The sequence below is a fragment of the Musa acuminata genome, chromosome BXJ1-10 (assembly GCF_036884655.1).
Source record: "Musa acuminata AAA Group cultivar baxijiao chromosome BXJ1-10, Cavendish_Baxijiao_AAA, whole genome shotgun sequence".
In the NCBI taxonomy this organism is placed as follows: domain Eukaryota; kingdom Viridiplantae; phylum Streptophyta; class Magnoliopsida; order Zingiberales; family Musaceae; genus Musa; species Musa acuminata.
In genome coordinates, this window is record NC_088336.1 from 30,550,345 (window position 1) to 30,566,527 (window position 16,183).

General features: G+C 35.9%; 1 protein-coding gene across 4 annotated transcripts; it reads right to left on the reverse strand.

The window, feature by feature from the left end:
• Nucleotides 1-4,057: 4,057 nt before the first annotated feature.
• On the reverse strand, nucleotides 4,058-14,013 carry LOC135596135 (serine/threonine-protein kinase BLUS1-like). 4 transcript variants are annotated; one of them, XM_065087960.1, is made up of 20 exons: nucleotides 13,573-14,013; nucleotides 11,492-11,746; nucleotides 10,671-10,795; nucleotides 10,507-10,551; nucleotides 10,238-10,319; nucleotides 9,063-9,131; nucleotides 8,807-8,977; nucleotides 8,651-8,716; nucleotides 8,136-8,204; nucleotides 7,924-8,058; nucleotides 7,779-7,843; nucleotides 7,299-7,529; nucleotides 6,416-6,501; nucleotides 6,190-6,287; nucleotides 6,031-6,078; nucleotides 4,921-5,060; nucleotides 4,722-4,836; nucleotides 4,527-4,588; nucleotides 4,401-4,452; nucleotides 4,058-4,297 (listed from the first exon to the last, which is right to left on the reverse strand). In XM_065087960.1, exons 1-20 carry the CDS (start codon nucleotides 13,729-13,731, stop codon nucleotides 4,292-4,294), a joined length of 2,079 nt encoding a protein of 692 aa, XP_064944032.1. In that variant the 5' UTR covers nucleotides 13,732-14,013; the 3' UTR covers nucleotides 4,058-4,291. The 4 variants fall into 4 exon arrangements, 2 of the variants coding, with proteins under 2 accessions (XP_064944032.1, XP_064944031.1); XM_065087959.1 differs by having other exon boundaries at nucleotides 4,722-4,850; nucleotides 4,921-5,037; nucleotides 13,573-13,925; XR_010480816.1 differs by lacking the exons at nucleotides 4,058-4,297; nucleotides 4,401-4,452 and having other exon boundaries at nucleotides 4,921-5,037; nucleotides 13,573-13,882.
• Between the last annotated feature and the right edge of the window lie 2,170 nt (nucleotides 14,014-16,183).

The following is a 16,183-nucleotide window of genomic DNA, read 5'->3' on the forward strand; positions in this document are numbered from 1 at the left end:
GTCATTTCAATTTTATTGATAATTTTAATATGATGGTAAAAGATGAGGAAGTATTTTTTATACATTATTAACTTTAAAAAAATCGATATTAACTATAGCTAGAAGAATATGATTTTTTACGGCCATGGAAAAAATGCAGAATAATGGAGTTATGGAGGGTTATAGATATATTTTACGCTATAACTACCACTGCGGTAGCCGATCCTCCGTGTGGTCGGACGTCTTCGATGCTGTAGCCGATCGAGGGGAGCTTCCTACTGTAATGAACTACTACTGCTAGATTTCTTCTTCCCACCGTCAGCCTTCATTAAATCTTCACGCTTTCTTGCAACAAAAAGAACACAAACAGGTTAACAACAAGTAAAGAAAAGAAGAAGAGAACAAAACCAGGAACTCATACACGAGAAGAAGAAGACACGTAAAATGGAAAGACCAAAAGAAGACGGATACAGAATTGAGAGCAGGACAAGAACAAGATTTAAGATTCAGAACTCTGAAAATGGGAGAAATAATTAAGTGTAAGAGAGATCGAAAGAAATAAATTAATAGGAACAACAGATAAGGAAAATCTCAAGGTGACATGGAAAATGATAAAAGATGAGTCTTTTTTTTTTTACTTTGGGAGCCTTTTTTTATACTTGAGTTGTTGATAGAGTGAAGGCCGACGATTGGTCAAGGTACCCCTTAAATCCTTCAGGGGATCATTTATGTCTATAACTAGTGAGCACATCTCTTCGTGGGTGACATCAAGGAAGGACAACTGCGGGGGTATCATTTATCAGGGTTGGAGCCTATCTAGGATGAGCAAGGGATGATTCCCTACGCTAGGCATCTAGAAAGAGGAAAAAGGAGAACTAGATCACACCACATGGGATTAATTATTGGTAAACCATAAAGAGCATTACATATGTAGCGAAAAATAAAAATAGAAAATGATTTTTCAAAATAAACTTATTGAATTATCGTGTAAAGATCGAGAGTATAAAACTTAAAAACAATAAAAATCATGTAATTGCATATAGTGGTTGAGAAGTTCTCGCATAAGGGGAATCGTATATCCCCTAATCTATAAATCTCGGTCTGTGAATGAAAGAGCTCTCATAAACTCTTCTCTAGCAATGATCCACACAGCAGATGTACTAACGATGCACCTCCTCACACAGCACATTCTTTTCTCATGTTCGTGCACCACCACATCATAGCAACCAAGAGGGATCAGTCCCTCTTACTGTTTGCTAGTCATAGGTGCCCTGCAAGCCAATCACGTGAGGAATGACACATGTGACATAACACGTACTCTTTTTACTTATTATTTATTTGATATTTTTTTCTTACTTTATATTACATATTGCATATATCGTGATGTCCATAGATCTGTGCAATGAGAATCGGATCATAATGAGATCACAATAATGAGATTGATTTACTTTTAAACATACACCTTAAATAATCTCGATCATAGGGCATTCAAGAGAGACATCGAGATAACTGGATAGACTGATGTATTGTATACTCATCCATATGATGAAGATGATTGGTCACATAATTGCTCGTGTGGGGACACTACGGATACCGCGCAGGTGCGCATTGGAGAATGAGTTCAATGATTGATCCACTCACAAAATGTTAAATAGTTGATGATACCTCATTGTCAAACAGTGATTCAATCATCCTAATGCTATATTTGATCTTTAGACTTGAGACACCAAAGATGTCATGTATGAATACGTCACTCTTTGATACTAGACTTATAGGCTTGGAAGTTTCAGATCTAGCATAATTGGTCATCGGGAGTGGTAGCCAACCTTATCAGAGTTACTGAGTATCAATAGAGGATCATCCACTCTATATGTTATGAGAGAAATATCACATATATTCTTGCTCAAACAAATCCTTAGATAGGGTCATTCGGATTGAGAGATAAAGAGTTCTCTAGAAGAATATGATTAGAACGAGACTCGAGTAGAAACCATATGGGTCTAACAGCACCATGTCCAATATATAGTCTTTAGGATATTAGATGAATGAGGGATTATAGATATATGGTAACTGATGACAGACAGGTCCAATGGATTGGATTCCATTGTACTGTCTCGGGACTACTGCGTACTGACATAGTACGTTCATAGTCGATGAACATACTAGGTATGACTCATGGCCAGAAGGAGTTCTAATTGGTATGGCTCATGACCAGCTCGATATTGGGTCTAAAGAGTCACATACGAGATATTCCTCTTATGATACCGAGAGTGGATATTCCTCTATTGATACTCAATTACCTTCGTAAGGTTGACTATCATTCCTAATGACTGTCTGTACTAGATATTAAACTTACAAACCTATAAGTCTGATATCAAAGAACAAAGTACTCAGACAAGATATCCTTGATATCTCAAGTCTAAAGACCAAATAGATAACTGGGACTACAGAATTGTTATTTGACGATGAGGTATTATTAATCAACTAGAATCCTATAAGCGGATCATTCAATAAACTCATTCTCCAATGAGCACATATATTATATCCCTAGTGTCTATACATAAGTAGCAATGAGACTAACTACCTTCATCATATGCATGAGTATATAGCACATTGGTCTATCCGGTTATTTCGATGTCCCTCTCGAGTAACCTATGACCAGGAATATTTAGGATATGTGTTTATAGACTAATTAATTTCATTATCATGATCTCATCATGATCCAATTCCTATTGCATAGATCCAAGGATATCACGATATATTCATCATTAATATAAAGTTATAAAATATCATAATAATAATAATAATCAAAAAGATTATGCAACGTATATCACGTATCATCACTCACGTGATTGGCTTGTAGGGCACCTATAATTAGTATTAATTCCCTCTATTATCAGGCATGCAAGCCTCCCCAAAATCAGGGTTTATATGGTGTTATAGGTTGCTCGCAACAAGTGACCCAAAAAAGGGGAAAGTAGTGATGAGCCTTGTTGCTAAGGATTAATACATCCTACGACTAGCTCGTGCAGCATTCTCGGAGACCTTGGTGGGCAGGAGCCAATGGATCGTGCTCCAACTGGCGACCACAAGGGAGGGGCATGAGTTCTTCCGCCTATGTCATTGCTATGTGGCAATCCCCGAATGGGTGAGTAGGTAGTATAATGCTTACTTCATTATTTTCCCTATCAAAATGGAAACAAGAAGAACTCATGCCCACCAAGGTCGGGCTTTTATGATATGAGAGTTTTAAATAGAATGTGAGGGGGATCCCTCGCTCCCTTCCTTATAGGTTTCTCGTGTGTACTCTTACATAATTACTTATACTCATGAGGTCTAAAATGAGCATGGAGAATCCTATGCAATTTTTAGGCAAATGGAAAGATCGCTATTTATAATATATGTTCCGCAATCATCATCAATTACAAAAAAAATAAAAAGTTCATGAAAGACTACTCTTATACGAGTCATATGCCTTCTGAGTTCCAAGTCGAACGAAACATCATTATCAAACATACGACACTTTCAATGGCCTAATTACATACCTTCTATACTTGGATCCTATTAGTATTATAGATCTTATATTTAAAAAAACTATATTGAGATCCTTGTATTTTGAAAGTAAAGATCTTATATTTATCCTATATTTGTTGACTGCATCAACGAAAAATATAATATATGTTGGGTCGACATAAAAATAATAAACAAAAAATAATTTAAATATTTTTTTTATTTTTTTTTCAAATTAAAACATCTTAGTCATTATAAAATTAAATAAAAACTTATAATTATGATTTACAAGTGAGCTTTAAGTGAATGCTTCTCTTGACCTCTCCACGTTCCAGCTCACCACTACTTTTGGAACACCCGTCCCACCCTCACTGTAAAACCAAAACCAGTGAAAAGAGAGAGAGAAAGAGAGAGAGCGAGAGAAGCTGGTTTTCACCTCCCATCAGTAAAAGCATATACGCTTCTGTAGCATTAGTTTTCCTCTCAACCTTGTAACGTAACCTGTATGATTGTTTTAAATGATGTTCAGGAACACAATAGACCAGGATGAGCAATAGCACCTTGCAAATGAAAAGATAGGCTTTGGTGTCTTTTTTTATTGTGACCAGCAGAAGCTTTCCACCATGATTTCTTTTTTTTCCTTTCTGAAAAAAATCAGAAAAGAAAAAAGGAACAACCTACAATTATCAAGATCTAGTCCGGCAAGGCCATGCAACCCTGCATCTCAAACCTTCTTCGCAATTTGGTTTTGCGGAGACAGTATTGTGGATCAGCAAGTCAGTCCGGTAGCGATTACCTGTCATCAAACCTGAATGAAAACTTCATTGTTAGACACGAGTTTATTAACACTTCGTTGATACAGGAGCTTATCAATGATAGTATTAAGCTTTGGAAAGAGCATTGAGACTGACCTGAGAGTTCCTTGATTTATGTTTTTGTAGCTCATCCTGCATGCACGCTAGCCTGCAGTGACAAGTAAATCAACTTAGCAAGCCAAGCCTTGAGACACCTTCTCAATTCATGCATAAAATGATTACCGCCACTGCAACTCAGCTATCTCCTGCATCAGCTCCTTCTCCCTATCATGAGCTGCTTCTAGCTGCAAAGGCGTAGATTCACCGGTGCAGGGGAAGACAAATAAGAACAATGTTATGTTCCCAAAAGAACAAGTAGTGCAGCTATTGCTTCAAAGAAACAAATCAGCCTAACTATATTAGTCATCGAGTACATACCAACGACTTCTCACTTATCATAGAATGCCCACATAAGGATACTCCTTCAGCCAAACGATTGGATGAAGCACCAAAAAATGGTGATGAGTCACCAGTGGTCACTTGTCTCATCAAACTAAGGATATTATCCTATGAAATGTAAGGCATAATATATAAGCTACAAGAACAGAACTGACAAAGATAATTTATGTGACCATACCCTTTGAACAATGTTTGCCTGCAAGATATAATGCAGCTGTGGCAGCATAGAACAACCAAGATTTGATGTAGCATCAGCTGGTAATTGTACGGATGGTGAAGGAAGTTGAGAAAACATCTACATAACTCAACTTCTATTAGCTGTTTGATAAAACAAAGCATCTCATGACTAGTGAGAAATTGTGTGATCCTCATATAGTTACTGACCGGAACTGGTCAATTGAATAGTTACTGCCTAGCATGATAGTCACAATTTTGACACAAATAATTACGACACTACAAATAATATCAATGAAAAGTATCAACATCCTTTTTGTTAGCCTTAACACTATTTACTACTACATGCAATGATTGAACGACACAAAACAGTTTGTGAACAGTGCTAATATCAATGAAAATGTACCATAACATGTTTAACTAGTGATAACTGCAAGCAAATATCCTTCATTATTTTTAAGAACTAGGCTAAATGCACACATGCTTATTCCTTCCTATCCGATGTAAGGTGCGTTATAGCATCAGAAATTGCATATAATACACTTTATAGTGAATTAATTATATATAGGCAATGAGAAACATCAAGGTTTTGGTGCATTATAGCATCAGAAATTGCATATAAGACACTTTATAGTGAATTAATTATATAGAGGCAATGAGAAACATCAAGGTTTTGGTGTGAGGTAACCAATTTAAGCATATTGTGTGTTGCACATCATGTTATGCTAACATCAAATTATCCCTTTGGCATTATTTTTTGGATTAAATTACTACAAAGACAATGGGAAAACACAAAATATGGGTAGGATAAAGTGCAGCCTGATGTGAGGGTGAAGACTTTGAATCGTATGACACTATGGACATTTTAGTTGCAAACAGTTATATATTGCACAATTATATAATACTTTAAGGATTTGAATTTTTATAACATTATTCACCTTTGATATCCTATATTTTCTGAAAAACATTCTAGCTAAATAGTACAACATACTAAATGGGATCTTACAACAAGAACCTAATTTTTTTTACAAAACTCCATGGAACAACTTGGAATAATAGTTATTTATTAATTATTTATGTAATTGTTTCTTGCACACACTGGCTCCGAACTGACCTGCATACTGTAACTTTTTTGAATGCCAAGAGGAGTAGGAGTAGGAGCCTGAAGAAAAAGTGGCCAACACATTAGAGCACAAATAAATACATATTACATATGTATGTTTCCTCATGTAAATGATGATAAATAGATTTAAAATACTGGTAGATAGCTCACTCTATCCAAATCAACATTCTCAGATGTCACTTTAAAACGACCCTTTTGCTGCACAAGCGGAGGCTTCGATTTATCATCAAGATCATCGATAAATGATGCTGTGGCAGAAAAGACTCAACTTAACAAACTATATACTCATCATAGGATTAACAAGACTATTTAGGCAAAATATTCTGCAAGAAAAAAAGAATGTAATAAAGATGAACACTATGATTACTACGCATGCCTGATGATTTTGTTGTGTCAATTACTAGCGGTGTTAACCCTCCATTGCAGTTTCCTATGCTTTGCAGCTGATTTTGGGGCTTGAAACTGATATTTGACATGTATAGTCAGATCAAAGTCTAAACACAAGAAAAGAGACAAACAGATTATTACATATATAATGTGATTTATGTGCTGGTGCTCACAAAAGTACTCTGAATGTGTCTCAATGCAGAAGTGAAATGTTTAATGAGAAGAAAACTCTCCTGCAAGTAGAAATACAAAGGCCATTCTAGTTAGACCTATTGGCAGATGGACTGACTAGTATAGAGTATTAATAAAGGTCTCCTTATCCTTTGTACCTTTCTTCTAGTTCATTAAAAAATTTTGAGAAATTTATAGCCTGCATATATGATTTCTTTGGCTTTTTAGATGAGACAAAATACTTTCTGGTCTTCTACTCAAAGGACCTCAAATTCTGATGCAAAACTTGTTGCATTTTTTATTAAAACGTGTAAAGAACATGGTCTTTATGGAAAAGCTACTGCCTATGCTATAATTGCAACCAACTCAAGCCGTATCCCCTGCAAACATCATCCACCGGGTGTGCACATGCAGAAAAATGATATCTTGATTTGAGAAATTCACATAACCAAAATTACAATCATATGTTTGCAATTTCAGTTCTCCATTCGATACAAATAGTGTAAGATGAATAACAAATATCAATATCTATTTGATGATTATACAGATCAAGGAAGAACTTTTACATAATAAAACAAGAACAAGCATAAAGATTAACTAGTTCAATGAAATGTGCGTTGATGTTAACAAAGTAATGTATGACGGCATCTAAATAATAGATTAATTGGGTAATTTACATTAAAATGTAAGATGTAACAAACCTTTCTGCTTTTGCCAAGGGAAGAACTTCTGACGAGCATGAACTTGTAGAAGGCTTTCGATCGTGACAACCATGTAGTGCATTTTCTAAATGATTTTCATCGATATCTGATCCACAGTTTCCACTAAAACCATTTCCCATCTCACTGTGGTGGAAATGTGAGCCATTCTGAGCATTCTGTTCACTTGTCCCAGCAAATTTAAGATCATTATCAGAGCCATCAGACTTGGTTCTGAAAGAAAGACACTAAATTTGTCATTGTCAAAAGGTATTTTACAAGCAGGAGTTCTGTAGTGTCAAAACGAATCTACACCCTAACAGTGGCTTATATGAAAAAAAGATAAAAGAGATCTTGATGCTACCTCAAAATACATATGGAAGAAAGTAAAGATAAGATTACATACTGGAATAAAGTTCATGATAATCAAGTTGCCATCTACAAAAACATGAAGAAAATTGGGCAAACCTTCTTACACATTACCTCTGATAAGTTGCAGTTTTATCAGGTGATGAGAGATTTGATTTAGTATGCGGTGGTGCATTTTCCTGGTAGTGTCATATCTTGTCAGAAAGCAGCTGATGTCTGAACAATATAACACAACCAACTATGAAGGATTTGTACTTACAAATTCATCATCCTCCTTCAATGAAAGACTAGAAGAAACGGTCATGACTTCTGGCACTCTTTCTTGCAATGCATCAATCTCAAACAAAGAGTTTTGGAATCCATTTGAATCTTTGTTGTCCTCGTTATCTGGAATCTGACAATGAAGCATGGAATTTAATACAATAATCCGTCAAAGTAATCATATTTAAGGATATAAGTTTAAATGCTTACCAAGGAAGCCTGAGCCTTCAAATCCTCAGTATCAAAATTCCAACCACTGATTCCTCTTTTGTACTCATTCTATGCAAAGGGAAAAGAAGGCAACAACATTTTAGACATCAAACAGAACTACTGTTAAATAAATAATAGATATGACATCATGAATAGTAGAACATCACAAGGTTAGCATTCACATCTATTAATAAAAAAATTTATGGCCTATTAGATAGCATCAATATTTCTTTTGTCAACAAACCCTTTAACTTTTCCTAGAATACAATTTTTTCTTAATGGTATAACTTAGTTTCACCAACACCATTTTTTGCCTCGGCATTTAAAGCAAAGAACTGACTGGACATTTGGTTCAGAAAAGGCAAACATGCACATTTGGAAATTAACGAAGCTTAATTCTTTAAAGCAATTCATCATATTTATTATATATATATTTATACACTTTTATTTTTTGGGCTTCAATGATCTATATAAAGAATTATCAGTTAACTTTGTTAAGGATATGAAACTCCAACCTGTGATATCTCCTCTTTTTTGCCGTAAGGCATTTTCTTTTGTGCAAGCAAGTCTTCTTCCTTTTCCTATAAATAACCACAATGTCATCATACAATATACCTAAACTAAAAAAATATTGGCAAGCTACAACAACAGAACTAGTAAAACACAGCTACCTTCAAAGCTTGATGGCGATCACCAAGAGTAGGCAAACCCTCTAAGATCTTCCGCACAATGTAATCCTGGGACCTAGCTTGCTTGAAGAAAGGTTGCTTTAATAGCTTTTGTGCAGAAGGCCTTTTTGAAGGATCTTTTACCAAGCATGTAGCAATCATATGTTTGAAAGCCTAATAGAAAGTACAATTTGTAAGAAAAGTTAGATATTTGTTCATATAAAAAGAACATAGCTTGCATATACAGCAGTCGTAATACCCTAGAGAATTTCTTGTCTCTGTCATAGTCAAGGCTTGGAGGAGCATTTTGCAAAGTCATGAGCAAAACCTGAGAAGTGATCAGTTATTAATAATTATCCAATTGGAACTATGGACAGAATATATTATTTTTGCACAGAAAAACTTGCACTTGGAGATTCTTGATTAATCCATATCAGTTGCACCGACATGAAAAACTTTTCACTCATCTGTGCTAGGCATCATTTTGCAACCAAAATCCCTTTCTTTCATAAACTCAATGACAACAACAAACAATGACATCTGAGCAATATGGGATCAGCTATATGAATCTATTCCTATTACTAGAGCTCTATAGAAGGCAATATCTCAAGTTAAAGCAAGTTCATTCAAGTCTATTCCGATTGTTTCTTGTAAAAATCTTCTTAGGTCTCTCTATCTCCTTGCACCACTAAGACTAATTGATTTGTCTTGTGTAACCACAACACTTTGTTCTATGTAAATATCATCTCATCTTAGACAATTCTCACTCATTTGGACCTCTAATGGAGTTGAACAAATCATTTATTTCTAAGTATATCATTATTTCCTACCTTTATAAATTAGTTATATATAGAATGGTCATTAAATAATCTCCATCTTTCCTTAGTTTTCATATTATTAGAAAGTATCCTTTAGTTTTTATCCTTTATACACCAAAATTACATAAATCTCTAGTCTTTCTTTATTTGCTTTAGTAATCCAAAAAATAATTCTTCCCATCTTCAGCACCTTAGTAGAAAACTTTCATAAGCCTTGTATTTTGACACACCTATAGTTTTTCTCTCTTTTCCAGATGCTATATATTTTATAAAGTTCCCTCATTTTCAAAAGCATGATCACTGATAGTGATTGTCTTTTATTCTTTATTATACTACTACCAGCTCTCTCTTTTCTTTAGAGTCTCTATGAATCTTTTTTGTCATGCTCTTAAACTTCGCTGCTACCAAAATTCACATGATACTAATATTGTTACCATCCAAGCTCCAGACCTCCTCTTTGTTTTGTCAGAAATTAAAAAAAAAAAACAAAATAGGAGGGAAGAAAAAGGAGACCATGGACAGATCAAAAAGATGGAAGTGTGGGAACCTTGTGAACAAAAATTTCCCAAAGTTTAGGATGACTGAAGTAGAAAGCCAAATCTATGGCAATGTATACCTTCAACGGAGGGTATTTTGAGAATGGAGCATGACCATGAGCTAGCTCCAAAGCAGTAATTCCAAATGACCATATGTCAGCTCTGCCAATAAGTTGTAGAAAGCATTTGCAGTGAGAACACACCACACAAAAAACTAAATAAAAATATATAGAAGTCAGGTGGCCAACTAGAAATCTTAATCATGCATTAATAATTCATAAAAAGCATTTCTAGTGAGAACCATCCATGCAAAAAAAAGAAAAAAATAAAGAAATATTGGTAGACCAACTTGAAATCATAACCATGTAGCTGCTCCATCACCTCAGGAGCCATCCTATTTAACAAAAAAGAAATATAATGTCAATTGAAAATCCCTTAGCCATAATTGAATGAAAAAATAGTAAAAATAACAAACAGACTATCAAAAAAATAAGTAAAAGATAGCATATCCACCAGCAAGGTGTTCCCACGAATGTATTCCTTGTGCGCTGTCGGTCACCTGAATCAAAGAGGCAAGCAGAAACCCCAAAATCTCCTAGTTTAACACCACCTCGTGAATCAACCAAAATGTTTCCAGCCTATAGAACAATGTCAATTAAAGTAATAAGCAGTGCACATTAACAATTTCAGACTAAGACAAGGTTAGAAAAATGTTATGTTCAAATGAAAAAAAAATCCACAATGAGATTCAGACAACGTTCTTAAGGTGTGCAACAACTTTTAGGATACATCAGTGATGCTACTTTGTTATATTTATACAATTGCATAAAAGCACAACTCAAAGTCTTAAAACGAACCTAGTTTGGAAAATCTATCAAGGATTGCATGTTTACTAATGATTCTGATAGTATAGCTTCTGGTATTGACACATAACTAATCTTAAAATGAGTAGCTTGTGTTACTTCTAGCTCTATGCAACCTTATCAACATAATGTTATTTTTATCATGCCTCGCTTTCTCATGACTCATTTTCGACAAGCTAGAAAGGTAAATTATGTCGATCCACCGCACAAATTTAAGAGGACAAATTACATGTCAAATGAAGAAATCTATTAAATAGTCAATATACAGACTTTACAACTAAGCATTGTGATCTATCAATTGTTGAAAGCAAGGCATACGCATTAGGCTGCCCTTGATTACAAAGAAGCAACTTTGCCTTCACTTGATATATCACTTGGGTAGCTAGCTGTTGCTACAACTTAGGTGAATAGTCTTTGACTAACATGTCCATAATGTATTCAAACTATTCTTTAAGATAAGTACCAATTTACCTTCACATCACGGTGTATATGCCCATGACGATGAAGATATTCCAAGCCTTTCAGTACTTCACGTAATATGGTTGCAATTACAACTTCCTCAAATCCATTGGGATAGACAGACTTCATTATATGAAGACAAGAGCCACCAGCCATGAAAGGCATAACAACCCACAAGTTGTGATCATTTACGAAAGAACAATGTGCCCGGAGAACATTGGGATGGTCTATCAAGATCATAGTCTGTGCCTCCCTGGTGATGTTATTCTAACAAAAAAATAAACAAATAAATTAGATAGAAAATAAGACAAGAAAAACATTCTAAGACAGCACATGACAATTCTACCATATGCTTAATTTTTCAAATTACTCAACTCAGGAGCATTATTAATTATTACCTAAACTACATCAAGACAACAATAGTTTAGCAAAGCGAATATATGATACTTGGAGTATATTTGAGTCACATTTTCAATTATGATAGCAGCTGATAGAATAACTTTCAGTCAAACAAGTACAACGAAAGAGCAGTTCTTAAAGTTGACTACAGCAATACTTTAAAATCGACTGCAGTTCCATTTACTTCAATTGCCTTGTTACAGTAATTTGTCTGCCTGGGAAAAAAAGAGACCAATTTGCAAACCTCAAAGGTTTGTATAGTGTGATATGAATAAGCATAGAGTGATGGTCCTACAAGAGTTTATTAAGACATCAGTCTCAGAGCATGCTGGTGATGTAGCATATAGGGTATGGTTGATATCATCTCATGGGTCAACAACAAACAACAAGAACTAAAACTCCATACCAAATGCCTGCGTCCTTTTCCTTAACAACATGATATACAGGCAGGTGCACACCACATGGGAAAAAAGTATAGAAGCAGCAAAGATGTAGACACAACCCCCACATGGAACAGAAAGGACAGAAGATCGTAAATTGAAAATAGAAAAAAGAAAACATCTGTCAGGGATGCCATTAAAGAAAACAGAACCATTAAAGGACATAACAAAAATAATAACCTAAAGAATTAATGATAAAAATGTCTCACTAGGCACTTCTTTAGCTGAAACTCAAAAAGTTCCTTCTAAGCATTTGTTAGGGTGAAACTCAAAATTTCCTTCCAACAATTGTTTCCTTTACTTTTTTATATTACAACTGTCCTCTGTGTTAGTTTGTCCTAAAAAGACAACATATAACTACTGCTTATGCATCATTTAGTATGTCCACAATGAGAAATCTTATTGTTAAACCAACCACGTCATTGTACACCCAGATCTATGTCCTATTACTTCGGTTTCATTTTCGACATTTGTGAATGTTACATGTCATGCTTAAGCTTAAGAAGGAAATAAATAAATCAAGCTCAAATCACATTTACAAGCATTTTGTATGTCTCATCTGAATATGCATATAAAGGCAAAATGTCTTATAAGGAAAATATGAGAGGGAAAAGATCATTTTGTAAGAAGAAAACAGCATGATGTCCACATTTTTTAGCACATAATGTTCACCTGCCATGGCTCATGCATGTTCTGATCACTTCAGCTTACATATTAAAGTGATTACATATGAAGATCATCAACAAAATTAAACAATTCCATCGCATAGACATTTTCCATCTCTTTTTCAGAAAAACTCGACAGGTTCTCTCTAACTTCCATCATCTTTTTTAAGCCACTCGTTAGTTCCCTCTAATATCTCTCTCGCTGAGATGAATCCTAAAATCTCTCTCTCGTTACAAGGCACAAGTTCAACCCAGAATCGAACAAATTGCATAACTATCAGAAACGTTATATACATTACAGGTCGTATAGAATTTAATAAGATTTGAACTTTGACCACATATAAGTTGTTCTCTTATTAATATATTTGAAGCAGTGACTCCTTTTATGTAAACATAGACATATATACAAGAAAAGAATTGAATTAGTCACTAGATATATACCATGATAGCTGTTCACATACCGTAACAAAAATCTACAGAAATTTGAATCACATACCAAACTTCAATATATTCCTTATATAAAATCATACCAAAAAAGGACGGAAAAAAAAAGCGAAATTCAGCTGAAATCGACCACCACACCGCATACCAGATCGCTGTTATTCCTCTCGAAATCGAGAATCTTGGCCGCGACGATCTCATCGAAAGGAACGCAAAGCGCTCGATAGACCTGCGCGCTGACCCCCTGCCCCACGGCCTCGAACAGCTGGTAATCTTCAACGCGGATAGGGTACTTCCTCCTCTCCATCCTCCCACCGAACACCGCTACCAGCACGACGAATTCAAACCCTAAAAGAAACCTGTTGCGAGATCCAAACGCGCCGCGGAGAAAAAAATCGTAATGACGATGGATGAACTCGACCGCGCGTGTGGTTCGGATCGGTCGAGAGCAGGAACCGGCTGGATGAGAGAGGGGAGGAGGAGCGGTCAATAGGTGGTGGAGGAGGAGGAGGAGGAGGAGGAGAGATCGAGGAGGGTTTCTCGTGACGGAGGGAGCGACCGCGAGATTTGGGCGCCTTCTCTTTCTGCACCGTCCCCGTGGCAGTTTGTATGGGAAAAGCGCGCCACATGGGTGCAATCGGAAGCTCGGTTCCCTTTCCGGTCTTTTCGCAGTGTACATTTATTGGGCCCCACGATTGATGCTCCATTAGGATTACTGGTAAACATTGGGTAGTCGGAACAACGGTGGCAAAATGTTTGATCTCCACCCTCCAACGGCCGATCTTTTCGGAACAGAAAAGACTCTCGAACTCGAACCAGTCTTACCCAACACCTACTCACGTTACGCCTGGAGGCAGTTCGAGGCCCCACATGGGACCCACCTGTCGAGCTACCGACCTAAGGATGCTTGACGGCACGGGTGTGCCGAGAAAGGATGAAGAAAAAGTGGTTTGGATCTTAGAAATCCCGTGTACATCTCGGTTTGGGTCCCGCGTGGGGCCTCCCCCATATCCTGGCCAGTTAAGACCGGTAAAGCCATTGCGTCTTCCGCTGGCAAGACGGTTGGCCGCAGCTTGGCTGCTTGCCTTATACGGCACATCTTTTCGGAGCGACGGGCCCACCCGTGCCTCGTGCCACATGGCCTGACATGGATACGGTTGATAAAGTATGATGAACGATCGAGATGATACACGAGATCTGGTCCATAACTACGCTATTGTTCTCTGGTCTCTTCCTTTGTAATTTTTATTGGACATTATCTTATATGTTCAAGAATCTTTGATCTTTCCAGCGAGGGGAGTCATTATTGCCTCATCTTTACTTAATTCTTACTCTTCACTTACCATAATGTCTGCATAATGACCCAAGGATTTTGCTTACAAGCTCAAATTTAATATATACTTGATTTTAAGAGAGAGAGAGAGAGAGAGAGAGAGAGAGAGAGAGAGATATAGACTTATTTCTAAAAAAATTAAAATATTTATTACAATAAATTCTCGAAAGACATCACCTATTATGATAGATCCTTTGTATATTGAGACATCCTAATCAATCGATCAATTGATAGAGGAAAGTTAATTAATACCATTTAATACATTGCGTATTATTTAATGCCATAAACGAAAGTTAATTAAAAAAAAACAAAGACGAAACCTCACTTGGAAAATATAAGAAGAGAGTGCTAAGGGCACGAGTCAGGCTCTCACGATACAAGAAGAGAGTACTAAGGAAAGCTCAAGTACTTTGATTACAAGAAAGTGGGAAGAATAAGAGGAAGGTTTAAGATGATAGTGAATGCTTAATAATCAAAGTTTCTAGAGGGTCACGATGACCGGTGAGAGAAGGAAATATCTCAAGAATTAGTGCACACATGATCTTTAAGCAGAAATTTGGTTATCCAACTCGATCATGGTTTTTTTTTAAGAGAATATCGAACATGATTTTAGGTAAAATGTTGAATTTACTCATCAAGATTTGATAAAATTGTATTGAGAACATACTCGTAAAAACCTCTCTAAAGCTTAAGTTAGCGTAGGATTCAAATGACTTATTAAATATCGAATATGTAGAATGATTAATTTAGATTAAAATAAATATAATATAAGATGATCTATGTGATATATTATATCCTTTGTTTGATGCACCTGGGGTTTTATTATGGTGGAGAGTCATTAGAGAGTAAATTACGATCGGAAGAATCAGAGACATAATTATGGATTTAGAACTCACCTGCTTGTTTAGGAAGGTGACTTTATTTTCAGTCTCAACGCCCTATAACGGATACGTCTCGGACATAAACTATTAATATCGTCATAATATGATGATTCTACAAGCATAAAAGAAGATGGAATCAGTATCAAAGACAAATATGAAGACATTAAGAAGATGAGGGATTCGACATTTACCATATCAACATGCTTATGAGTGTACGAGATGAGATCCTCGTTTGGTCTTAGATACAGGTCCCATGCCAACCCGAAGAGCAATAACGCATAGTGGCTTTTTGTGGAATGTCGTATGACTGTTTCGTAGAATTAATCTACTAGTTTAATTGGATGCTCGGGCGGGTCTCCTCTATATATATATATATATATATATATATATCACAACACCTGGCCACATTTCAATCTGGAGACAATCAATCGATACATGCCAACTTCGTGAGCATCCGAAAGTATCCTATCCTTCATGTTTTATGTTCACATTGCATTGGTTCATTAACATGAAATAAGTACACGATTTTACTTAGATTACTTGTC

Coding starts and splice junctions, on each gene's coding strand:
- LOC135596135 (XM_065087960.1), bottom strand. CDS start 13,731: ATGGAGAGGAGGAAGTACCCTATCCGCGTTGAAGATTACCAGCTGTTC. Junction 8,717..8,806: donor ATCGCCATCAAGCTTTGAAG/GTAGCTGTGTTT, acceptor GGTTATTTATAG/GAAAAGGAAGAAGACTTGCT. Junction 4,589..4,721: donor TGATAAGTGAGAAGTCGTTG/GTATGTACTCGA, acceptor ACGCCTTTGCAG/CTAGAAGCAGCTCATGATAG.